This window comes from Cynoglossus semilaevis, chromosome 4, assembly GCF_000523025.1.
Source record: "Cynoglossus semilaevis isolate Cse_v1.0 chromosome 4, Cse_v1.0, whole genome shotgun sequence".
Classification (NCBI taxonomy): domain Eukaryota; kingdom Metazoa; phylum Chordata; class Actinopteri; order Pleuronectiformes; family Cynoglossidae; genus Cynoglossus; species Cynoglossus semilaevis.
Genome location: NC_024310.1, coordinates 17,072,091 through 17,098,393, shown reverse-complemented (window position 1 = coordinate 17,098,393; position 26,303 = coordinate 17,072,091). Strand labels below are relative to the sequence as shown.

Here is a 26,303-nt window from a genome sequence, read left to right as displayed (position 1 = left end):
TGGGCTTTAATAGGAAACTGCCCCTCGCTGTCTCCTGATGACTAAAACACACAGCTGAGGAGCAGAGGAGAGTCACCGCGACGGCTGCGTCAGAAAAAAAAGACGACGCACAGGTGAAGGACAGCCAGGAAGGATTGGAGGAGGAAATGCACAGAATGGCTTTAGTGACAGTGACAGTGTTTCTCAGATGCATTAAATAAACACACAAGTCTTAGCTGGAGCGCCGTACTGTACTTCCTGTGTGTGAAGATACCTCCTGGTGGCTGATTTCATCCCGCAGTGTCACAAGTTAGAGTCTGGCGGCTGAGTCACAGCAACATTCACCGACGACTTTAGTGTGAAGAAATTAGCAGCTGTGATCCTCAGATGAACCTGCTGCTGAAATGAAGGTGTGTGAGTCAGTCGGGATGAGTGACTCACTCTGTGTGCGTGCGTGCATGCGTGCGTGCAGCCAACATTGTCTTGTACCTGAGGTTTACATCTCTTTCTATGAACAAGCAGAGGAGACGATGGCTGATGTCAGCAGTGATGTCATCACAGCGTGGATCTCAGCTGAACAAAGCAGAGTGAACCTCAGCGTCACTGAACACAGCGTGAACGCAAACACGTCACCTAGCTGAATAATCAACGTCAACAGGAAACGCAACGGCCGGTTGGGTTTCGCATAGAAGTGGGTTTAATGCCGACCCGCAGATTCTTAGACCATTAAGACTCAGGCTAAAGTTATAGCTGGTTTTAACACTGATGGTTCGACCGTTCACACTAACATTCACACCTGTGGTCAGTTTAGAGTGAACAATTAACCACACCGCTGTCCATATTTAGAATGTGGAAAACAAACCACAGTGAGAAGTGCCCACAAAATCCATTCAGAAAGAACACCAGTTACCACAGGGGATCGAACCGGTGACCTTCTTGCTGTAAGGCAAGAGCACTAATCACTAGTCCAGCGTGTGGTATTTGTTTATTTTAAATCCTCTCCAAAACAGTTGATATGTTTTTCATTTCATCACTTTTTTTATTGTCCCAGGTGCTGGCAGTTGATACACGTTGGAAATATTCATTGACAACTTGATTTTCCAGTACGATCATTTGAACTGTTACAGATGCAGCGTGAACGTCACACTGAGCCATTGTCTTTGAATGGAAAATGTCTCCGACAACTGGGATGTGAGCAAACATGGTCAAAGCACCAGAGCGGGTTGGTGTGTGTGTGTGTGTGTGTGTGTGGGGGGGGGGTTCTATTGATGGGTGGGTGCATGATCATAACAAAGGCTTGCTCCACCCCCACTCAGCCATTGGCTGATCCATAAACACATGGCTGAGGGGTTCAGTCCAACCGTGGCAGAGCGAATCAGAAAGCAAGGGGCACAATTAGCTTGGATCCACCTGACAGAGGTCTGTTTCCATGGCAACATCCCCAGGGTTGGGGCATGGGGGTGTTGTTGGAGGCGTGGGTGTGAACGCAGGCAGGCAGCGGGGTAGAAATCAGAAATAGAGGCAGGAGATGTTTCTGAAGATGATTTATTAATGAGAGAGGGGAGAGAAACTGAATGGACTGTGAAATAAGACAAATGAATGACACGTTTGGAATAAACACACACACACACACACACACCACACTCACACACTCCTGGTATCTATGCAACAGTCATTGGCAGTTTTATGGCCGGAGCTACTTAGCAACACAGAAGAAAAATCCTGAATGGGGTGTGAGCTCAGTGAATGAGATTTCCACAGTGTCTCAGACGTGAATGGAGAGGACGCAGCTGAATGGGCAGGACGTGTTACCTGCCAAGACCAAGGAGGACTCACATACTGTGAGGAATGTCTCCATAATTCTCCTCTGACAGCACTGATCAGGAGTCTGCAGGAGTGAGGAGCTCTGCTAGAACCTTCTCATTCACAACAGCCAGAAATCTGAGCTGTGACGGAGATGGAAACGCAAGACGTGGATTTGCTGTAAAAAATAATAACTGGTTATAATAATTAGTTTTGACCCAAAGAAAAACACATCAGGTATCAGTTCTTTAGGTACAGCCCGCTTGATGAGAGATTGATTATTGATTGATTTGACTTATCCATATTGACCTGATGATGCCACACCGGCAGCTGCACATCCTCACTGAGAATCTCCATCCTGAGGATAAATAAAGGTCAGCAGAAAAAAACAAAAAACTGAGCTCCTAATCGTCCCTCAATAGAGAAATTCACAGCGTGAGTCTTTGCAACTCACACGGCCGCCATGGGAGGCGCTATTCAGTAAGTTAACAAAGGATTGCAACATTTATGCTTAACATTTACCAAACGATAATTAAGTTGGTTTAGAAAGTAAAGTAGAAAAGTACAAAATGTTTTTTTAATTCATTAGAAAACAGGATCAATTAGGAATAACAGATGTCTGAGGTTCCTGCAAGACGTAGCTAAAGATTACTGACAGAGGGACAAGGTTTTGGTTTGTTGTCTTCAGTGTCCAAAATGTTAAAAAATATTTGCATTCAAGTCTTTCTGGAATGTTCTGGAAACATTACATACAGCGACTGAATAATATTCCTTATGCATTCCAGGTCAATCAATCAACAGACACTTTCCCAACTGTGGCACCCCGAAGGTGGTCCGCCCCCCACTTTGAGAACCACTGCATTAGTGTGAGTGGGTCCACGGCTTCAGACAGTTCAGACAGCTGATGACCGTGTCCCTCATCACTGAAAGTCCCACTCAAACATGACTGGACAAAAACAGAAGAGCCAAAATGCTGAGCCATCAAGAAGTGCAGAAGGGACTGAGCAGGACCACTGCAGTAAAAATAACATCAGGCCATTAGGCTTCACCTAAGACCGCTGTTATCGACAGATGGAGGCTGTTAATATTTATGGAGCTGTCCGTGGATGGAGGATACAGAGGGACGAAACAGAGACGAGACAGGGGTGACACGGGGAAGGTGTGTGTGTGTGTATGTGAGTCAGGTAAGGGTCAAAGGTGAACTCTGAAGGACAGGATGAGGCTGAGATGGTTCCTGCTCTGCTGTGATTGATAAGCAAATTGGGGATTAAGATGTTAAAAAAAAGAGGAGGATTAAGGTGTGTGTGTGTGTCTTTAATGGCTGTGAGACGAGCTGCTCTTTAAAAGAGAGGCCGTTCCATGAATAATGCAGTTTAATTCAGTCAGACTCAGACATAGTGAGCTCTCAGCGGGAACACTCAGGCCCCGAATCACTGATCAGCACATTTATTCCATCTGTGAGTGTGTGTGTGTGTGTGTGTGTGAGAGTGTTGGCCTCAGACAACAGTCAGTCAGTCTGATTTTTTTTTTCCCTCCCGGCTCTGCTGTTTAACAGACCCATCGCTGCTGCCTGTCAGCTCACATCTGTATCTCCACACTGACGGATGTAAAAGTACAGACGTTCCAGTCAAATTTAAATCCCTCAGACTCAGAGTCTGAGTCTGGTCTACACTTCCGGAGGGGCAACATTCTGATCTGGGTTTTTTTAAGGTGAGCCAGAGTTAAATTTAGAACCTTCAGAAAGAACGACTTCACGGCAGTTTCCTGCATAGACTTTATTGAGTATATATCAGCGACAGCAGCCGGAAAAGAGCAGAGGAGGTCAGGGGAGCATGCACCGAGAGTCGCGGTAAAATTACAAAAATCATTAATATAATCCAAATCATTTCAAATCTTCAATGACTCCTTGGAAGGAATGATGAAGTGTCAACTGCAAGTCAAAACATTCTAAGACAGAGGGTTAATTTAAAATTTTAACTAAACCTGAATGGAATTTGTTTAAGTGGTTTTCTATATCAGAACCTGAACTCTCCCACTTTTCTCCTTCTCCTTAAACTGAAATATTTAAAGGAAATGGATCTTTGGTCAAGACCTAGAATCAGATCAAAGTCGACCTCCAGGATACTCAAATCAAAACACCACAGAAGAAGAGTTTAGACTGACATGGATGTGTCATCATATTTTTTTAAAATAATTTAGAGTCTTAGACCTTTTTGACTTCCCTCGTATGTTCCATAAAACCATAGACCTAAACCAAACACCAACTGTGAATCATGAAACAAGTATAAAGTCACTGCTTCTCCTGCTACTATGATTATAATTGCACTGACTTCATTTCTATTTTCCCCAAAACAAAGCACAGCACAGGCCATTTCTAGAACATCATACAGTATCAGCATCAGGTCAGGTCTGTACTTACTAAAGGAAAAACCTGGTCATAACGTATATTTATTATATAGATGCAGTTAGGCTTTAAGTAAAGTCAACATATAGTGTTGTTAATTGATGGAAACATATTTATCTACTGTATCTACTTTCTTCCTTCCAGGTTTTATTGGACCCATACTTATTATTTAGCTAAAATCCGTTCATACCTGCAGTCACTGATAACTGTGAAGCTCTTTCACCTCCACGTTAGTGATCTTTTATACAGACAGTGTGTATGTGTTTGTCTGCGTACATTTGTTAATGTTACTAGTAATAATACACCTTGATTCTAACTATAACTTATCTAAACTTGGTTTTCCCCTAATTAAATCCCCCAAAACAAGCCCCAAAGTTAAAGCCCGGCTCAGGTAGAATGATCTCCTCTGCTGTGGACAGAAATAAACTTCAACTTCATTAAATGTTTTCCCTCCAAACACCAAATTAACCCCATCTGACTGATTAAACAGTCAACATTCAGCCAAATTGAACCCAACTACAGATTTATCCTTCGAGCCTTTCATTTTTAGTTTACGGCCCTAAAACGCCCTCTAGTGGAGAAAGAAGAAACCGCAGAAGAACAATAAAGCCCTACTTTTTTTTTTTTTTTTTTTAAGCGTTTGATGTTGAACAGATCCATCTGACTGGGAACAGGCGAAGTCAACCGTTTACAGGTGTTGGTCGTTCTCATGGAAACGGTGGAGGTGGTCAGCATACCTGAGGGAGGAGAGGATTGATAATGACTTAAGAAATCAACATGTGATACACTGTTGGTCTAAATGAATGTATGTTTTAGTCTTCAGTTACGCCCTGGTGTTGGTTTTTTGCACTTGTTCTGTGTTAGGTAAATCAAGAGAAACACTCTGTGTTGACACTGTGTCAGTCCAGAGGCTACACTGATGTTGGGCTGAGGGCTTCACACTCACTGTTTAGCACAGAAGGCAGTGCAGTCTCTGCCGATGCTCTCGCTCCACGCAGTCTTGTACAAGACCTGAAATGAAGACACATGAATGGTGTTTATTTTCCTCATTAAACACAAAAGTATATTAGCTGTAGAAGAAAACTGTGGACTTTATTACCAAAAAGACCAAGAGGTGCAAGAACAGCGTGTAGAAGAAGGCAATGGTTCTGGCCGTTTTGTTGGAGAGAATCACGCGTCCCTGAAGGACACATTTAGCATCAGCTGACAATGTTGAGACCATGCAGTTGTTAACAGCTGAGGACATTGTTATTCCATTGGAAATGTGTTTTTCCTGACTGTTAACACACTAAATGCATAATTACTGTAATAACTGAAATTAATCACGTTAAATACTTTAGCACAGTGGTTCTTCAACTTTTGAAACTCTGTACCACCTGAGAAAACACTGCGCTCTCTGAGTACCACCATGATGACCAACAGTAGAATATAGCAGCAGAGGCCTTCCCTTCCACCACAGGAGAGAGGTTTTTAAGTGTTTATGTTTAAATGTTGTATTCATTGTGCATGGTATGTTTCAGACTTATTCAACTGAAAATGTAAATGTGAAAATATGAATTTTCCCCATGCACCACTAGAGAGCGCTCGTGTACCAGTGGTGATACACGTACCACAGTTTGAGAAGCACTGCTTTAACACATTATAATGGACACCTTATATCCAATAATTCCACCGTCCATGTATGGTTAGTCTAACACACAGTTGCTGCACGTGTTGTGATTTAAACACTGTGGAGACATTCAACATCATTTTTGGATTATTTGACTTATTTACCAGGCCCAGAGTTGCCTTATCCCAGGGGCTGAGGCTCAGGTAACGACGCTGACGTTCCTGCAAACACAGAGCAGTTAGTCTGAACAGAATGACACTGTTTATGATATTCAGAATAAATATAATTAATGAAGCATTGTTATTTTGTCTCGTCTCTTTAACATGGTTAACAATACACGTACAAAAGGCTGCAGAGAGGCAGAGTGTTAGGAAGAGAAGAACGGAAATATCTACCTTAAACTTTCACACAGGGCTTCACATTGATACTTTTTCTATCCGTGGCACGTACCTTCTTGCTAAAGGAAGCGAATGGGTCCAGGCGCTCCTCGTACTGGGAGGAGTAACGCATCACTGTGTCGTCGCTGCCTGCAGCCTATAGATGACGAGAACACAGGTCAGTGTACTGCAGCACAAACATCTCCGGTTTTTTCCAGTCGTACACACACACACACACACAGTTTCACCTTGCTGGGGTAGCTCTGCAGAAATTTGATTTTCTCGTACAGTTTGATGTTGTCTGCTCTCAGACTGTCCAGTTCATTCTGCAGAGCCTGCATCGTCTGCTGCAGGGAGCGATTCTCCTGCAGGAGGCAAAGGGGGGTGAGAAAAAAGTTCAATACAAAAACACAAAAAACACACCAGTCGTAAATATTTTAGCGTGTATGGGTGTGTGTGTGTGTGTGTGAGACTCACAGCTTCCAGCTCCTGGTTGCGGGAACGGAACCTCTCTCTTTGGCTGGAGATGATGGAGAGCAGAGAGTCCATCTGGCCCTGAGGAAGCTCAGCATGGGGGGTCAGGACTGAACCTGAGGAAAACAAAACACAAATATTCCTTTAAAAAAAACCAAACAACTATTTATTGAGAATTAATTTCAGGGTTTTTTTTGTAGAATTCCAGGGGTCTCAAACTCCTGGCCTAGGGGCCATTTACAGTCTCACATCTGGCCTGTGACTAACTGTCAATTTAATGTTGCTCTTGAAGTAATTTGTTTATTTGTATCTAAGCTCTGAAGAAATATCACAATGAGAGCGATAGGAGGCGCCAAATCACCACCTGCCCAGGGCAGCAGAATAGCTGGAGCCAAATGCGCTATAACTGTTACAAACCCAGGTCTGTACTAGTGAACATGGCCGTGGCCTCCTTAATGGGCTCCGGGATGCGGCCCATGTTGGCCACCTCTGACCCGTCAGCATCAGGGCGTGACAGTGACGACATGGCCTGGATGGTGCTCAGGTCATGCTCCAGCTTCAGGATCAGCTCCTTCTGTTCAGCACTGGTTCGCACAGCAGATGAAAACTCCACCTGCAAGTCTGCATAGCGGCCTATAGGGGGTGGAAAAAAACAGAACAGGGTCATTTACAAATTCTATCAGAAAGCGTCACTGCGTTATTCAACATTAAAATAATTACTCACCTGTAACAAGCAACAATGGCAGAGGAATTAGGATTTACATGAGCCACAGTTTTACTTTCCTAAAGATCTATTTCTCTGAGAATACTTATTTAACAAATTATCCATGTCTCCCACAAAAAAAAAAAAACAACAACAAGAAAAACAACCACATCACACCTGTAGTATTTGTATAAAAGAGATTTACTTCAATTATCACACCTAGGGTGCATGTGAATAATAATAATAATGATGATGAATCAAATGTCAATAATAACAAATACATTGTGAGCGTTTCATACAGTGATATTGCTTTTTTTCAATGTTGTAGAAGGGACTGTTTTACAGTGCTGAGAACAAACAACATGATAGGTTTTAGTCAAACAGAACCGTGAGGAAACGCTGATACATGAGGAGGAAGAGAAAGAAACATCTAAGGAGTGGCACGAGTGCTCGGGAAACAACTCTGTCAAATTAAAATGAAGGTCTTAACCATCCCTTTACAGTCATGCAGCTCTGTACACACACTCACACACACACAAACACTCATAGAAAAAAGCAGTGGGGACAGGTTATGAGAATTATTACTTCCACATTGCTGATGGTACGTTGGGGAAAGTTTTCATCTAAAAACACTCTGAACTTTTTATTATAAAGCCTCAACAAGCATCTTAAAGCTTTCCATAAAGGGAGGGTCGGGTGGGGGAGGAGGGGTGAAGGTCTCCCCGGGTCATTTATTTGGTTGTCAGACTACACTGTGGTTGAAGCTATGGGTGAACTGAAGAGACGACAATAGGTAGCAACGTACAGAAAGCTGTCTGCAACATTTAAACACACAGAAGTGGGAAAAGAAACTACCTCAAACTATTTGGCTTTTTTTTTTTTTGCTTCCTCTTTTAACTTCAGTGAAATGTGAACAGATCCAGAGCTGATTTGGAATTATCTGAGTGAACTGATGATGTGCTACAGAGGATTAAAAATATAGACATTTTAAGACTTAAAATGCTGGAGCCACAGCGGGAGCTGAAAGGTGACTGGGGGAGGGGAGGTCTGAAGGATGACTATTGTGCTGTACTATGTGTGTATGTGTTACTGAGTGTGCTATGCATACAGCACCACTGATTTGGGAACGTGTTTCCTTACAAAAACCCACTTCATAAGATATATTCTAAAAGTATTACAAAAAACATCTGAGTTTTTTTTTTCTTTCTCCATTTTCTTTCTTTTCTTTTCATTTCTTTTTTCTTTTTTTTCCTGAATACGGTGACCAGTGCTGCTGTTTGGGCTTCTGTGACGACTGACATGTCAGAATGAAAACGCACTACTTCAACGGATCATACAGTAAAGCTTTACGACTTCAGAAAAAACGTGATATGATATACAGCATCTGTTACACCTTTACAATGTTATTCAACAGTGTATAGAATCATCTGATTTAAATTTGTAGAAAAATATCTGTGGATCATGGAAAAAGTCCTGAATCGTCCCTTCTCTCCTCCTGCCGTCCGACAAAAAGCACTACAACTGTGACAAGAGTGAATCGTTAGCTACTTTATCCACTGTATATATATATATATATATATATTTATATATATACACACACGCACGCACACGCACTCACTCACGCAGCTCTCTTTTCCATCAGAATTGGCACGAGTCATTATCAATACCTGTAGTGCCGTTTTTTTAATGTCACAGCAAACCTGACACAAACAGAAACATACAAAAATGCCCTATGAAGAAATTCAGTGTTATTACAGTGTACGCTGCTGCTGCACGTTCCCTCCTTCATTCAATGCTTTGACCTTTGACTTTTTTTTGCCGCTAGTTCAGTTATGTACAACATAAGAAATGCATTGTGGGAAACAAAAACTTGTGTGAAATAAGACCTAAGCAACTCTACAGGTCAGTCATAAGAATACACACAAACACACATGCTCTTTCTCTCTCTCTCTCTCTCTCTCACACACACACACACACACACGCTTGTTTCTTGTTTGACTTTGCTCCAGCAATTACATACAACCCTCTGCAGAGAGATAGCTGAGATCAGGTGACTTTTTAACGCCTTCGCCTTACGAAGTGCAGGTGAAATGAAGATGTGTTGATGACGGAACAAACGGGGTGAAATCGTCAACGTCTAATGACATCACTAGTCCGGTGCCCTGCTTGGCAGTTAAAGGCACAAATCCGATGATCTCACTCGATTTAAGGTGAAGTGATGGATCTGGCTATAAAATGGCTCATGGGTTAAGTGCTTATTTTTTACAGTAGCTATTAATCACCATCAATTATACTGTGGTCGTCCAGTCAGAGCCGTCCAACGTTGACTCCGCAGACCAGGGATATTTCAACATCCATCGTTTGACACGTAAAGACAACGTTGGAGGATTTTTAAAACCATCGGATGCGTCACGAAATCCAATTCTAATCAGTGCATCCAACTGCAGTGCTATTACATATACTGTACATATTACACTGCTGCTAATTTAAAAAAAAATGGTAGGAACTCAGGAGGGACCAGGGTTTTAGATTTAGACCTAACCAGGCGTAAATTCATTATCATCATATGTACAAATGTACAGGACCAAGTCTTTCTGTCACACAGTCACCTGCCATTTCTGCTCTGTGAAAATTCTCTTGTAGAAAAAAGGGCGGGGTGGGGGGGGGTTGGGCTATGATGTGTTTTCTTTGCTTTAGTGTCAGTTTGAGGATAAGAGTCTGTGCTTGGTTCACAACCACGTTTTATAAAAGGCAAACATTTCCCTGGATTATCCTGGGATAATCACGCGCTCCGCTGTAGTGTTTACAGACCCTGTCCTTAAGGTTAAGTCTTCGAAAAATATCCTAATAAGTGCTTTGTTACGGACTGCAACAGAAGTTCTGCATAATCATAGGTTGGCTATCTGAGTTTCATCTGGCATAGCACACCTGCTAGCTGGTACACTTCTCTAATCTCAATTTGGCAGATATGACCTATTTCAAGTTCACCTGTGTTTCTCAAGTTCAGGGTGATTTCATTTGACCTATTTGTTTGGACCTATCTGTGACGTCAGTGGGAATTAGCGAGTGGTCAAACGCTAACGAAAGCTGCGTGCCCTGCCGAGCGTTAGTGTTGGGCTTGCCTCAAGAAACGATCCAAATTACAAAAAAAACCCAAAAACAACTACAACAACGACGAGGACAAGAACAACGGAAAGGAAATTCCAACATGACAGAATAGAAAACAGGAAAAGAGATATAGTATCATAAAATCACTGATCTTGATATGTCCTTTGATTCTCTAGCTAGCATTTAAGAGCATGACTGTTGTGGTAAAAAGCTTAACGCTTGAGGGAGCACGAACTGTTGCAAACACATGTTTTTTTTTTCTCTCCAAAGCTATTGAAATGACACTAAACTTAAGGTTTCATGAATATACAAACAAATGAGAACTAGTACATCTCTGTAAATATTAACCAATACTGCCGGCAGTCTATACGTCTAATAAAAATGTTACTTGCCCTCAGGAACAGTATAATCCCTTAACAAAATAGACAATTCAAATGATAAGACATTAAAATGAAAAAAAAAATACAGCACCTATAAATAAGCAGAATAAAAACCAAACTATAAATGCAAAAAAATAGCAAAAACAGAAACCAAAGCTACAGTAAATCATAGTATTACACTACTTTGTGATAAGATTAATGTAATGGTAACGCATCAAACAGCTTAAAGAAGGGTGTCAGTTGTGCACTAGTAGTGTGTGCGAGTAGATATACGAAATATGACCCCGCTCATTGGACACTCCACACTCCTCAGTCGCACACGCGTGGATCGACGAGCAGGCGCGTGCACGCACACGCAGACACACACAGGGGGAGGCAGTGGGCTGACAGGCACTGAGGGCTCGTGTGGGACAGGGAGGAGGTGATATGCCTTTGTAGAATTTGTAGTGTTTACAGTAGAACTCGATGCAAAAACAAAAAATAAAAGACTCAACATCCCTGGATACAGGAGAGACTGGAGGAGAGTGGTCACTTCTCACACCAGGATTGTGGTGAATTCACTTTGATGGCAGATTTCATCAACAACTGAACATTGCAAGACATTTTTCTGGTAAAAACCCAATCGTTTCAGTCACAAATTTCATATATATGTATATATGAATATATACATATATATGAAATTCTTTTTTTTTCCCTCCAAATTTAACTGAGTGAATTGACCTCGACCCTGATTTACTTTCATGCAAATACAAAAACACACACACACACACGGGTCACTTCACAGCTATATCTTTTGGCCTATAAAAAACGTGTTTGTGAACAGAGAGAAACTGTTTGTGGTGTGCATACACACACAAACACACACTCACTCTCTCACACACACACACACACCCAGCAGGTCCAGTGCTGGGTAAAGCTGTGACGTGCACAACCTACAACAACAATAGACACGTACAGTATCACCATGTCAGACAGCTACAGTACTACGTGAAATTCACTGTATCGTATTTTAACAACGCAACATGAATCCATTCTAATGTGATTTTTTTTCTTCTTCTTTCAAAAACAGTAACTTTGTCGTTCTCTTACTTTGCTGTTTCTTATTGTGTACTAATTAAAAATGCTTGCTAAAATTCCCTAGTTTGTACTCTTTAGAGTCAATAGACTGTGCAATCTCTTATTGGCAACCAAATTGCAATATTAAAAAGAGATCATCCTTCAACTGTTAAAAAGAAGGGTTTAAGGAGGCTAAAAAGAGGGTTCCTTCCTTTCTTCCTTCCCTCCTTCCTCGTCAGATGAGTGCGTGTGTTGCTGAGGAATTGAAGATCCTTCTGGCCATCACATGGCTGTCAGCAGGATAGGATATGGGACACAACAGGTCAAAGTTCGTCTTTCTTACATCAGTAACCATGGCAGCTGGGCACACCGGCCTGTCACTACCCTCTTAAGAGTGTAGAAGTTAGATTAAAAACAAAAAAAACAAAAGAAAAACATGCTGCCATTGAGTAGACACACACCATATTTTGGTGTGATCACACACACACACACACACACACACAAACAGGTACACTTTGAAACAACCCCTAACACACCGACACACACACGTAGTGAGTGAAAAAGGCAAAGGGTTTGTAACAGTCACTCTACAGTGTGAAAAATGAGGCGTTCTCACTGAGTGAGGGGAGGTTTGTGGACACTTGGGAGGTGTGAAGAAGAGCGGAAATCTCCTGTGAGAAAGCAAGAGTTCTTGGAAGAGAGCGTCTGTCTCTCTCTCTTTCTCTCCATCTATCTCTCTATCTATCAGTGTCTATCACTGTGACAGTTGCTGTGTCAGGCCTTGCCTGTGTGACTGAGTCCAGGTTTCAACCCCAGCTGTGGGTCAGACCCCAGCTCAGGACTAACCAGTCTGGTGCACCAGTGGCTGGTGATAGGGGGGGGAGGTACAGCAGGGCCAGAGGCCAGCAGGACGGCTAAGTGCTTTTTCTCAGTACAAAAACAAAACTCATTATTTATTCTTTTTTTTTCTTAAAAAAAGGAGAGACACGTGAGATCTCTTGCTTTGTTCTTCTAGGTTTTCAGTAAAATCTTCTTCTTTAAGGGTTTCGTCAACCACTCTTTGTGTCAATCTTTCCTCTTTGTGGAAAGCTTGTGTTTATTAAAAATGGCTGCTGAGCTTGACTTTGGCTGTGTCCACTCTCCAACTGGAACAGAGTAGGAGGGGTCCAAGGTTAGAGGTCGTGAGGTTATGAGACAGGAGGAAGGACGTGTGGTCAGGAGGAGCTAGAACTCCCACTCTGAAGGATCCTCTTTGCTGGCGGCCTTCTCCAGCCTGTGGATGATGTTATTGAGATTGGCTGCTTTCTTCTTGCGCAGATTGTTGTCCCTGGGATTCCTGGCAGGGCCAGAGGCTGGGATGTTGGTACTAGAGGCTTGACTGCTGGAGGATGCTTCTGTGAGGCCAAAGAGTGCCAGTCCACCTGGTCCACAGCTGGAGCCTGGGCCGGCTAAGCCTGAGCTGGTGCAGTCTGTCTGAGCGGGGGAGTTATTAGAGCCCCCTGCCTCGGACTCAGCCTCCATATCCTGGTCTTTGCACGTTCCACTTTGATCGTCCAGACCGATGCCCAGTCCCTGGCGTATCTCCACAGTACCCTCAGATTCTGTTCCATCGCAGCTGTCCCCTTCTCCAGATTTGGAGCCACGAAGGGAAGGAGACCCCGCGTCGCTGCCAGGCCCTCCTACGCCTCCAGCTGCCTGGATCTCCTCTATAAAAAGTTCTCGTCGAATTCGTGACCTAAAAAGGAACACATGGGTTTGATGAGTAATTAGTAACGCTTATATTTTAACAGTTAAAGGTGAGCTTGGAATTTAAATGTATTTATTTTGATTGATTTATTACTAATAAGGCATTAAATGACACCTGTCTCAGTCACACTCCAGTTCCAGAAGGTGGCACTAATGCACCCTAAAATATTTACTGATTTAGCGGAGAAAAATTAAGTGAATACATATCATGTGAAATATTGCTTTTTGGTAAATTAGGATTTATTTATATGAAATGAGAATGCCTCTAACTAAAGATGGAGATTTTAAATTTCATCTAAACAACTAGTTTAGTGTTTCATTTATGACAATGAAGATCAGATTATAAGGCAAAAAACACAAAAGATTTTTTAACATCAAACTAAATGAGTCACTTTCTGAAACATGTAGGATCAATGTAATAAAAATGAATTTATTTAACTATACTAATATATGTAACTTATGTTGGTATAAGTCCTATATTGAGTCAGCTCTCTGGCCCCACTGACCTGTAATTATGGAACCAGTTGATGACAGTACTGGTCTTCAGGTTGAGCTGGGAGGCCAGCTCCTCAATGGTTTTAGGAGAAGGGTAAGGTTTCTGCTGGTAAGCCCTTTTTAAAGCCTCCTTCTCCTCGGGGCCCAGCACCACCCTGGGTTTCTTCAGATGCTGTTGTCCAGGACTCTGAGAGCCCTGCATGTAGTCTGTCCCCACCAGGCCAACGTCCACAGAATGGCTGTCACTCAGGGAGCTCAGTCGCCTCTTCATGTAGGCTGAACAAACACAGAATCACAAGAGGGCGGAGGGTCAGTGAGTCCGAAAGACACTAACAAAAATCATACAGTAGTATAAATAACAATCTGACCGCAAAGTAGAAGGTGGACATTTATGGATGGACAGTGGAAACTAGGAATGAGTGGAGATAGAAACACGTATGATATATATTTGAGATATATTTTATACCAATTAAAATGTTTTTTTCAGATAGCTTAGCATAATAGATAGATAGCATAAATCTGATATTTTTGACGTTGGAAAATATGAGTTAGTTAGTTTATGTTATTAGTTACATTAGTTTATGTTATGTTCGTGGGCCCAGAGGTGTTTCGGTCACAAAACACTGCGCTAAGCACCATAAACTGCCACTAGATGGTGCTGTTACCTTGCTCGGCAAAAATAAAACAATACTGTGAACCCCTTCATTTCAGAGTAAAAATAAAAAGCAGGATGATTCCCTGAAGGCATCATCAGGATTAAAAGGAACATCTCGTGGCAGCTTTGCATGAATGTGACATTTCCTCAAACCCAAAATCGGCCACCAGATATATTACTGCATAGAAAAGGCCTCAGAGCAAGGTGAAAACAATGCTGAAGCCCCTGTTCACGCCCCCCAGTAGGAGAGGTCAAATATTATTACTCTGAAGAAGTCCACATCACTTAGTTATTTCCCCAGGCTCTGCTGTCAGACAGGTCTATTCACCAGTGCTGTTTGAATGCATTACTTTAGGGTCAATATCCAAAAACAAAGGTGAATAGACAATAACCGTCGCACCCTCCCTCCCCCAAAGATGTTAAAGCTGGGTTTATTGGGGTTTTTTTTAATGACCTTTTTTTGGTTCGGGATATTATTGGTGCATTGCTGCTTGATGTTTGAGTTTAAAGAAGATTAAAATGTGCAGCTGCATAAAGGAAAAGTTCAAACGAGGAGTTAAGGTTAATCTGAGGCTGTGAGCAGTGCAAGGCTTTCTTTGCTTGGCTGACAAATAATAAATAATGACAGACGTGCAAGGCTTTCTTTGCTTGGCTGACACTTAAATAATAAATAATGACAGAGAGAGTGGCCTGTGGGCTAACAAATGATAAAAATACAAACATATAGACACTGATGATCATTATGGTGATGACGATGATGAAGAAGAATGCTGATGACTGTGAGTAAGCAGGCCCCCCTGGCAGTCGCCTGGCTGTCACATCGAATCGAATATGTAACATCTGCAGCTGTGATTGGTACCGACATCACATCAAGATGACTGTGATCTGCACAACATGCTCTGCTCGTCCTCACAAAAGGAATTTTACTTTGTGCAGAAACGATTGTGCAATTCAAGAGCCCTAGTGTTTGCTTTTTCTGTCAACTGATTTTTGCAACAAAAAAAAAAGACCTGTCAGTCTTTAATATTCCTCTCCACATTCTGCACTGTACCGAGTGTACTGATCCTCAATGATCAGTAACAACATACCCTTCTTCTCCAGGCGCTTCATGTCCATGAGTTTCTCCACACTGTGTGGATCCTGGAGCCAGAGCTGCATGCGGACAAAGGGCTCTCTGCCCTTCAGGCTGAGCTTGTGCCAAGGTTTAGGCCTGGCCAGCAGGTCTGAGACAGAACCCTGAGTTAGACCCAGGATGGTCTCACCAAACAGACGCTGGCCTGGTTAGGAACAAGAAAGGGGTTTTGAACAGGTTGTTTTCCGAGAACAGCCCTATGTTACATCTTTAAAACCCCTGGTATAAACAATTCTAAGAACCCAGTAGTTCTTACCAAGATTATTGTCAGTCAACACTTCCTTAACCTTCTTGGTGATGGCATATGTATCGAGCTCAGGAGACATTGCTACCAGCTCCTGAATGCTGAGACCTGTGTGACCAGGTAGAGGCAGCGGGGTGCCAGGCTGAGACTCTCCCCCAGAGGGATCATCAGAAGGAGCTTTGATACTGGAGGACTGTGAGGCTAGTGGGTCACCAGAGAGACCGTTGATGGACTCTTCAGTTGAACTGAGGGGTGATTCTGGAGCAGGGCTGCAACTTGCTGATGTCTTGGGAGTTCCCTCTGTGCAAGTGGAGAATAAGAAAATATCACGCAGGTTAGGAGAAGTGTTTCCGAGAGAATTGCGTTTTATCTTTGCCTCCTGCTGGGTTTGGAAGAGGAGGAACTTCAGTCAAACTACATCAGCTAATTTGACTTCTGTTAAACAAACAGCAAAGGTGCTAAAGTTTTCATATTGAAGCTTTTTTGGCTCCCTCCACCAATTCCTTCATCTCCCCGCCTGTGTCTGTGTAACACTGCTGTGCAGCTCAGCAGGCTGGAAGAGAGCAGTCACGAGGAGCTGTCAGTGCACATTAGCTGCTGTTTACACCCCCAGAGAGAAAGAGAGACACACATGCACGCACACACACACACATACATACGCAGAGCTGCCATCTGGCGCTGCAATACTAACTTGTCTATGACATGACAAACCAGCAGCTTGCTGGCTGACACTTCTGCAGCACTGGGGGAGTGGTGGAAAGAAAAGGGGGAGACGGGAGTGACATGGAATGCAGGGGTGGGTTGGTGGGTTGTTGTTGTTGTGTGTGTGTGTGTGTTCGTATTTGTGGTGGTGACTGAGAGCACCAACAAGCCACTAGCTCTAATCAGACTCTGCAAGTAATGCTACAGCCCAGAGACTGTGAGTCCAAATATACAGTGCCAGAATATGTGTATGTGTATGTGTGTGTGTGCGTGTGCAGCATGTGATTTGTTTACCTTGGTTCTGAGTTGACTGGATGTGGGTGTTTTGTCCCTGGTCTCCATTGATCCATGGCTGCATGCGAAGGTATGGCTCTCTGCTCCGCTGGTTCAACTTGTTCCATGGTTTTTGTCGAGACAGACTGTCAGTCAGTATTCCCTAAAGAACACCAGGGAAAGGTTATCAAGTACATCTGTGGATGACGACAGCCACGAAGAAACAAAAACATTTACTTCCTCTTCTACCTCTTTGGAGTCTTCCAGGTGGTGGTTCTCCTCTCCTGTTTGGCTGGATGAGGTTCTGCGAGGCTCTGCGTGCATGTTGCTCCACCACTGCTCTCTCCAATAACTCACACCCCCAGAAGACCCCGAGCGAGCTGAACTCTCTGAGCCCCGGCCCAGCCTAAGAGCTCCGTCCAGAGACATGTCAATTCCTGAAGAAGTCCTGCCCTCTCTCTTCACATTGCAGCTGAAGTCAAGGACTGGAGATGGAGATGAAGGCGAAGACAGTAGAGAGCTGGGGGGCTTCTTGAGGGATAATGCCAAGGGGTTGTAAGGAGGTAGAGGGGCGGTGAGTGGGGAATTGAGAAGATCCCTCTGAGACAGTGATGCAGAAGAGGAGGAAGCTTTGAGGATGGGCTCCAGTGCCGCCTGCTGGGCCTCCATCTCCCTGCGTGCTTGCTCTAGGATGGAGCGAATGGCCTCATCTGATCCACTGCCCCCACCGCCTCCTAGTCCGCCCCCGCCCCCTCCTTTCAGTCCTGCATATGAGGGCTGAGTATGAGACAAGTCTGTTGAGAGAGGAGAGAAAGAGGCGTCATGAAAGTTTCAGAAACACGCGGTCATAATGGATCGTCCTCTGTGCGTCAGCTCCTCTGGAGATGATTAAAAACTCACCAGCTTTCTGCACCTGCAGCTCCCTTTTTGCCTGCTCCAGTATAGACTTGATGGCCTCATCTGAACCTGCCTCTGGGGTGCGGACACGGGCGGTAATGTTACCTGGTTGGAAAGACATAAGAAATGGGAAGACATCAACAGCCTTGTCAGATTAAGAGCAGAGATAAGCAACTACAGAGGTGGTGAGGAGGAACAACAACAACAGGGCCTAGAAGGACGTTTAATAATTACATCATAGCACAGAACAAAGAACAACAATCTCACTACAGAGCTACACATAAACTACACTGCAGGGACTGTCTGCATTTCTCTAGTCCCTTTGGAGTTAACACATGCACGCGGGCTAAAGGGTTGGTGGAGTAAATGTTCCCCACAGAATAACAACTACCAATAAAATCCCTAAATACACATGCTGGCTTTTCCTTTGACGCAAGTCACTGGAATTGTGTGGTTACCTTCAAGGCACATTTATATCTGTATGCCAGCCCACATATTAATAAATGCAAACACACACACACACATACACAGGCACACAACATAGATACAGTTCACCCTAAGACAAACATGCCACACAGACAGAACGTGCTAAAGTCTCTGTGTGTGAAGGGGACAGACCTGCGTGTGAAGCTGTATCAGAGAGGACTCTCCGCTTCGGAACATCCTGAAACACTCGGCTAAGCTGGGGCTGGCCTGTACCCTCTGTTAAGAACAATACACCACACACTATGTTACAGCACTGGTGTGTTTTCTTTTTTCTACTCTTTTGTGCTTTGGCAATTTGGAGCCCTACAATGCTCTGCATTAAAAAGTACTGTGCAAAAATGCTTAGGCCTTTGTGAAAGATACTGGTATGTACCAATGTTTTCATGGAATGCATAACATGGAGACACAGCCTCAGTTTATAACCCAGACTTTATATATATATATATATATATTACTATACATGTATATATATCCATATATAGGTATATACACGTTAGTCTGTGTGTGTATATACTGTATATACACGTGTGTGTAGATAAATACACACACATATATAATATACTGTATATATATTATATACTGTAAATACAAATATATTGCACAAATGGGTGCAGCTTATATTTTGTTGTGCCTTTCCATAAAATGCATTAATTTTATTTAATTTTTTTGTTATCAGTTATGAATTCATCGTACACAGATGTGGTCATTTTTGAACAATTGCAGCCATAACCTAAATGCCTCTTTTGTTGCCTCTTGGCCGTCTTTGTGACATGGCATTGTCATCTCAATTGACCTAACTGGTCAAATAAAGTTTAGGTGAATAAATAATTAATAAATATAAAGCCATTCAGGAAGTGGAAACAAGGCCTTGTGAGTCAACTTTGCAAAAGAATTATAAAAACTGCGTTAGATAAAATGGCAGCAGGTTCTCTGTTTGCTGCTGTAAGAAGATGGCTGAAGTTCCTAAACACCTTCTGCAGCGCCCCCCACACCAAGTCCCCCCCTGCACTTGCTCCATCCCTCCTTGGGTGGGGCCCACTCACCACTGTGGGAATCACTGGATTTAGCAGTAGCAAGTTACTCTGCAAGTTACAAGGGTGTAGTACAATAATGGTTCCATGCTACTCTGGGTCTGAATTGGTGTAAAACAGACCAAATTATTGGAGTTCGCTAAATACATTCTTGGTAATCCATCCTGTGTAAACATCAGGGTTGCACCTGATTGGACTTGAGCTGCAGTAGGACAATGACTCCAAGAACAGAGACCTCTGCAAGTGTTGGAATGAACCACACAGAACGCTGATCATGGAATATGTCTTAGTCTGAAGAGACACTCCAGGGGTCGACAAAACTACATCTGTCTACATCTGTGGTTAGCCCAGATTTTAGGTTCATTCAAAACAATGTCCCACTGGTACTGGAAGAACTGAAGCTGGTTTGATGACAAAAGATGGTCGTTCCTAATACTGGTATGACTAATTTTCTTTTTGCTTGAAATTTTGATAATTGATAATAATGGACACACCAAACATTGACAGTTTGTTTTTCCACAAAACCTGACATCAGAATATTTATACTATTGCTCTATGCCTCTATTCCATAGATTCTAGCAGAGGACGAATCATTGGAGTGTAAATTTTAATCAGAGGCACACCAAGCCCTCATTTTCAAGGTGAAATGGTCTTGGTGGTAGTTGATTTTCTTTAACCACTGAGACCACCTTCAATCAAAAATGTCCTGATGCGTTAACAAAAGCAGGCCCAGGCTAATCGAATCTACCTGTAGTTGACAGTGCCTCTGCCTCCCTCCCAGCAATCCATACTATTGATGCGTGAAAGGTTTCTGTATTGACCACAATAGCTAACAGAGTCTCTTGGGATAGGTGCGTGACTCCCTCAAACACACAGGGTTGGAGTCAGGAAAGAGAATTAAAATAAAAAGCTAGTCCATATTGACAAGCCAATCAATGTTGTCTGTGCAGGACTGTAGACATTTACCACACCCGCGCACACATACACACACACATGCAAGACACCTGAACACAAGCACACCTGCATGTACACACCAGCTTGCAAACGGAAGATGTGGAAACTCACCTCTCTGCCGTCCCTGGATGCTGCGTAGTGCAAGGATGTTCTGCTCATCGGAAAGGAACTGCCTCATCTTGTGGAAGGGCTCCTTCCCTCGGATGGTTAGCTTGTTCCATGGCTTTGGTCGGGCCAGAATCTCGCTGACCGAACCCTGGGACAGTCCCAGCACGTAGTGGCCAAACACGCGCTGGCCGATGTTGTGCTTTATCAGTTGCTCTTTCACCTGTCGGGCAATCTCTGCCGTGTCCATATCCTCCCCGTCCAGAACACTTCCGGTGGTAGCGTCGGAGTGACTGGGCGACGGGGATGGAGCGCTGCCGGCAGTGCTGCTCCCGTTGACGGGAGCCATGTCTGGGCTGGCTGGAGGTGGCTGAGGGCTGCTGGCCGCCAGTGGGATGGCAGCAGAACCAGAGCCAGGGTTGGAGGTAGGAATGGAGCTGAGAGTAGGAGTGAAGGGAGTGAACAGTAGAGCCCCACTGGGGATTCCAGACGACTCCTGCAAGGCTTTGGAGTAGAAGGTCTGGAGCAGCTGCCGCTGGATCAGGGAGTTTAAAGCCATCTTACCACCAACCAGGGGGAACACAGGGGAGTAGAAGTCCTGGCCAATGCCTGTAGGAGTGAAAGCGTGCGTTTCACCACTGCTGGTGGTGGTGGTGGAGTTGAGGGAATCCGTAAGAGTGCGAGATGTTGGGAGCTGGGAGGAGGAAGGAAGAGAAGGAGGAGGAGGGGGCGAGGAAGGAGGATCGCTGGGGAGGGTCTCCTCCTTCGTTGCCGACTCTTCTGTCCCTTTTCGCCCGGCTGACCCTACAAGAAAGGTCAAACACATAATGCATTATGGGGGAGTCAACAAAAAAGGGGTTCCAAAAGGGACAGTTAAAAATTTTTTACAAAAGTTGAAAGTTGTCTCCATAAGGTCTTTTATAAATTAGTTCTCCTTTTTTGCCAACCCCCCCAGACAAAGTGCCCATGCATTTGTGATTTCAACCTTTCTTGTAAGCCACAGCCTGGAAGAAAAAAGGACAAACAAAACCAGTTTGCAACTTAGACAGATTGGCTCAGCCGAGCCTTCGTCTGTCTCTCTCTCTCTTTATCACTTGCAAACAAAGTGAAATAATGTCCTCAGATGGCCAACACGCAATGACAGTCCTCTTCAGTGCTGCTGGAATGTGTTCATTACACAAACTGCTCTATTGACATGCAGTATAAAGTTCATGAAAAAACATACAAGATTGAAAATATAACATTTTATGGCCTGGGATGAAACACAAACAAGCACCAAGGCAGCAAGATATTAACATTTCACATCCATCAAAACAAATTAAATCACAATTATTTTTACTAAGAATTCCAAATAAATGACCCATTTTGACAAGTGCTTGGAGGAATTTAAATGCATAACCATTAAGACATAACGTGATTAAGTTGGACAGTTAAGGCCCCCTTCTGTGAATGTTAATCAATTCAAACCTATTCAGCTATTCAAGCCTAAAGCCATGACATTTCAAAACCATAAACACAGTTGCAGAGGGCAAGGTGTCACCATTGTGTGTTGCAACCGTTACTCTGTTTCATTTCAGGATGACGCTCAAAATGTACCATAGAGCACTTGTGTACGCAGACGATAATAAAGGATTGTATTGAAAAGGAAATACCAAAAGTCACTCCTTTACCATGGATAAATAGGTAAGTATTCTCAGAGAAATATAATCAATCAATAACACCTTGTTATTGATGACGCCATATATTATAAAAATCAGTGGACAGTGAACACCGGAAAAAGCTATTTTTAGATTGACTTACCACTGAGCTCCGTGTTGGCGATGCGCAGAGCAGCACTTTCAGACTGAAGACTACGGTTCCTCTCAAGCAACAGCACCTCCAGTGGTTTGGATGAGTCCTGATGGGTCAAGGATTTTAGCAATGATGATCAAAAATATTTTGTTACAGCCATGAAGATATCCGGTTTGTATTAAGAATTTAGATGTTTGCAAAATGATTACCTGAACAGAGTCAGATGTTCCAAACTCCATGGACTTGAGGATACTGAGAAAACAGAAGAAGAACAACAATGTGAACTAAAGAAAGCACAAAATCACAAAACAAAGATAAGATATTAAGTAAGATGTCAATTTAATAAAACCCTGGTAACAGTGCTTTAAAAATATGTGCAGGTAACACAAAAGGATAAGAGATAGGAAAGATTTTTTATGAACTCCTCACCTCAGCTCCTTCTTCACCTCCTCATAGTCAGCTTGTTTCTTCAGTTTTTCTTCAAGTTCCTGAAAATAACAAAAACTGTATTAAATGCCATAAAACCACATTACTGATACAGCTGTAGCCTTGAGAAACACCAGATCAGAACAGATTATTTTAAAATAAAGACAAAAACATAAAGAGCACCTTAAGGACGGCAGTCTTGCTGCTGAGCTGCTGCTCTAGCTGTGAGATCTGGGAGCTGGTGGTCTCTCGGAGTTTGGTCAGGCTGGCCTGCAGTCTCTGGACATCCTCCACCAGCTGAGCCGTCTCCCTTTCTTTGGCTCTGAGCTCTGCCTCCAGGCTTGAGTGGGATGTCACCTCAGCTTCCTGTTCCTGCAGGTTCCATCACAAAACTGGTATGAGTTTCAGGAAATGGTTGAAAACCAGCAATATGTAACAGTCAATAGTTGCTGAATAATCAGAATTCACTGTACATCACTGAGGGTTTGGATGAACCAAATATGACTTAGTCTAGCTATACTTACTAAACACATTGGTACAATACTGGTGTTAGTGCATCCATACTGTTACTGGATTTTATAAGGTTCAATGTGAGAAAACTGACAACCGCGGCCTGCAGAGATTTCCATCTATACAGAATGATCTTTGAGGCCACCACGACATCAATCAAAGAATCAATCCGTGCCGCAGGTTTACCGTGATGGTGTCGGACTTGTCGGGGCTGCCGAGCTGCTGAGACTGGTTACTCAAGGACAACTGCTCTCTGAGTGACTCTGCCTCCCTCTGAGCAGTTTCTGCCCGCTGTACAGGAAAACCACAAAATATATTAAAAAAGAAAATCTGAATGTTAAGTTCCATAACCCTGATACACAGGTATGAACAAAAATCAAACGCTCCGTTGGACCTAACACTTGGTCACAAATGTGTTTCTGTAGAAACCAACATTCAACTCTAACATGAACTGCCCTACATTACAAAGAGAGTGGGATAATGACCAGAGTGGATTTATCTTTCATTTTAAATGATGAATTAGTCCAGAGGATTGAGACATCACCCACTGTCTGGTATTTATGACCAAACTCCAGGAGGGAATCATCTGCAGCACCGGCCAACTTGCCATCATTAGGAGTAAAAGGGAGCTGATTCCACTGCGTTCCTAATTGCAACCATATTGTGTGCTACTTTTGACTGGCTGAGAGTTGGCTGCTAGTCACCAGAAGAAAAATCATGTTTTCCATTTTCTCCTTATAAAAGTGTATTAAAAGTCTCTGACTGAGCTGGAGGCCATGCTGTCATCCTCTGTAAATCTCAAATCAGACGTGTGAATTCTGTGTGTGTGTGTGCGTCAGTGTGTGTGGCGTTATTGTTGGAGTGGTCACCTCTAGGCTAATATTAACATTACATGCCTATGCTACCCTTTTACCACAAATCACACTCTTGTGCTAATAATGAAAGTTAACAACATTGACATTAACAGATACCACAGGAACATTAACAGCGGGGGCAGAGGCTGCTCCGGGGGGCTTTCTTCAGCTGGATGTGTTCACTAGGTTGGTCGTAAACATGTTGAAACACCAGTTGTTAAAAAACAAAAACAAATAACTGATTTCTTTAACTGCAAAACACTTGCACCAGAATCAAAAATGTTTATTTGTTAGAGACTGACTTTAGTTAGCAGTCGATCCAATCAAACAACTGGTGCAGATGAATCATTATTACAACTCTGAACACATTAAACTCTGACAAAGTTGGATGAAATTTCCTGGAAAGACGTCAAACTCATTTACCTGATTGGCTCTTTCGAGGTCTGTCATCACCATCTCAATCTCATCAGCCCTAAAAGACACGTTTGGTTTTAAATCAGAGGAAAATGCAGCAGATCGTGTATAAAAAGGTCAATGTAGACTCAGAAAAATAAGTCGGGAAAATGGAAACAATAACTGGATAAATGACAGGAGGAAAAGTACTTTGTGAACACAGACAACATATTTGTGTGTGTGTGTGTGTGATTATTCAGAGAACATACCAGTGCCGTGTCCATTAAGCTACTGTGTAAATTTCACCTTAATCCATTGATTGTGAACTCTGTAACCCAAGCAGCTTGAATGTGTTCGTGCATGCATATATTCAATGTCTGCGTGTGTGCGCGCGCATGTGTGTGTGTACATGTCCTAAACCCCAGCCACTCTAAAACAAGAGGGATTACATTAATAGAGCTCCGAGTCCTAATACATCTGAATAATCTGCTATGAAGCCCTGTGATTGTCTCTGATTTGTGACTGACTAATGGTTGGAAGAGAAGACACGCTTCACCTCTCACTTCTCCACAGGTCGGACAGCAAGAATGCAGCCAGACAGCAATTACAAATAAATGAATCAAGTCGTAATGGCTGGATATAGAGCAGAGGTCCGCTGATCTGTCCCGCTGTATTCCAATAATGTGTATTGTTTGTACCTTCCAGTGGACTCACCACCTGCAGGAAGGTTTGGGGGGGGGGGGCTGGTACGGTGCAATGTGATTTGGGTGGCGACCGCAACCCGGTAACGGATAAGCGGATGAAAATGGATGGATGGATGGATGTATTGTTTGTTAAAATTGAGGTTCACTACGCAAAGGAGGTTTTATTTCCCAATAATGGATAATAATTAAAATAACAACCTACTCAGATGTTAACTAAAATTAGATAATCTCACAAAACTCACTTCTCTTGTATTAACAGCGTCACTGCACCCTCTAAGCAGCATCTCTACCATCCACTGGGCCTCAATTCCACTGGTAAACATTTCAGACAAAAGCATCTCTGCAAATAACTAAGGGTAAACATGTTTCCTCTAATTAAATTTATATTCCATGGGTTTTTGTGGATATTCCCACGTACTTCACTGTAAACGTACGACTAAATATGAGGAAAAACACTGGGTTCAAATACGTGATCTTGCTCTTGCGATTCTGCCTCCATTAAAGACTTGATTCCGTGGCGATCTTTTGAACATGAACCTGCTAACCCCGCACGGCTTTTGTGCTCACGTGTCACCATATGAGAAACCCTGTTATGTCCCATAGGCCTGAGTACTCCTGATTTGAATGTGTTTAACAAAACACACACAGCTGATATTAAGTCAGCGTTGTGCCAGAGGCAACGCAACAAAAAGAGTCAGTTGTGGGTGGGAGAGCTTTTCACTCTCTGCCTTTATTCTCCCCAACAGTCAAAAGATCTAGTGTGCATTTAAGCAACATAATAGTACACTACCTCACCAGCTTTTTCTCCGGTCTAAAGCTATAGTGTACAGGACACATGCTCCTAAGAGCCTGTAATGCAGAGACTTTGAGAGCAGTAATGCAGCCCAAATACATAACCAGCCCTGCTCCAAATCTGATCATTTAATCAAAGTACAGATGTACAAAGTCCTCTTAAATACTCCTTTGGATTTGGCTTTATTTGGGAATTATTAAGGCCGAGCTAGAGGCACAG

At 43.1% G+C, this 26,303-nt stretch overlaps 1 protein-coding gene across 4 annotated transcripts in view; it reads right to left on the bottom strand.

The window, feature by feature from the left end:
- Positions 1-3,542: 3,542 nt before the first annotated feature.
- The window catches only part of cux1b (cut-like homeobox 1b), a 64,591-nt gene continuing 41,830 nt past the window's right edge, over positions 3,543-26,303 (bottom strand). The window contains exons 9-23 of one of the 4 annotated variants that reach the window (XM_008309687.3): positions 24,618-24,666; positions 23,527-23,631; positions 23,014-23,202; positions 22,834-22,892; positions 22,614-22,656; positions 22,414-22,510; positions 20,620-21,417; positions 18,656-18,739; positions 18,041-18,142; positions 17,390-17,934; positions 17,162-17,303; positions 16,178-16,465; positions 15,878-16,066; positions 14,146-14,410; positions 11,988-13,628 (exon numbers count right to left, since the gene is read on the bottom strand). In XM_008309687.3, the coding sequence (XP_008307909.1) occupies positions 13,118-13,628; positions 14,146-14,410; positions 15,878-16,066; positions 16,178-16,465; positions 17,162-17,303; positions 17,390-17,934; positions 18,041-18,142; positions 18,656-18,739; positions 20,620-21,417; positions 22,414-22,510; positions 22,614-22,656; positions 22,834-22,892; positions 23,014-23,202; positions 23,527-23,631; positions 24,618-24,666 (3,466 nt within the window). In that variant the 3' untranslated portion in view covers positions 11,988-13,117. Of the gene's footprint in view, positions 4,924-5,132; positions 5,198-5,285; positions 5,367-5,959; positions 6,017-6,190; positions 6,330-6,420; positions 6,538-6,649; positions 6,763-7,063; positions 7,280-11,987; positions 13,629-14,145; positions 14,411-15,877; positions 16,067-16,177; positions 16,466-17,161; positions 17,304-17,389; positions 17,935-18,040; positions 18,143-18,655; positions 18,740-20,619; positions 21,418-22,413; positions 22,511-22,613; positions 22,657-22,833; positions 22,893-23,013; positions 23,203-23,526; positions 23,632-24,617; positions 24,667-26,303 lie in introns of those variants that run through there. The other 3 variants (XM_008309690.3, XM_008309688.3, XM_025055100.1) reach the window with 3 other exon arrangements.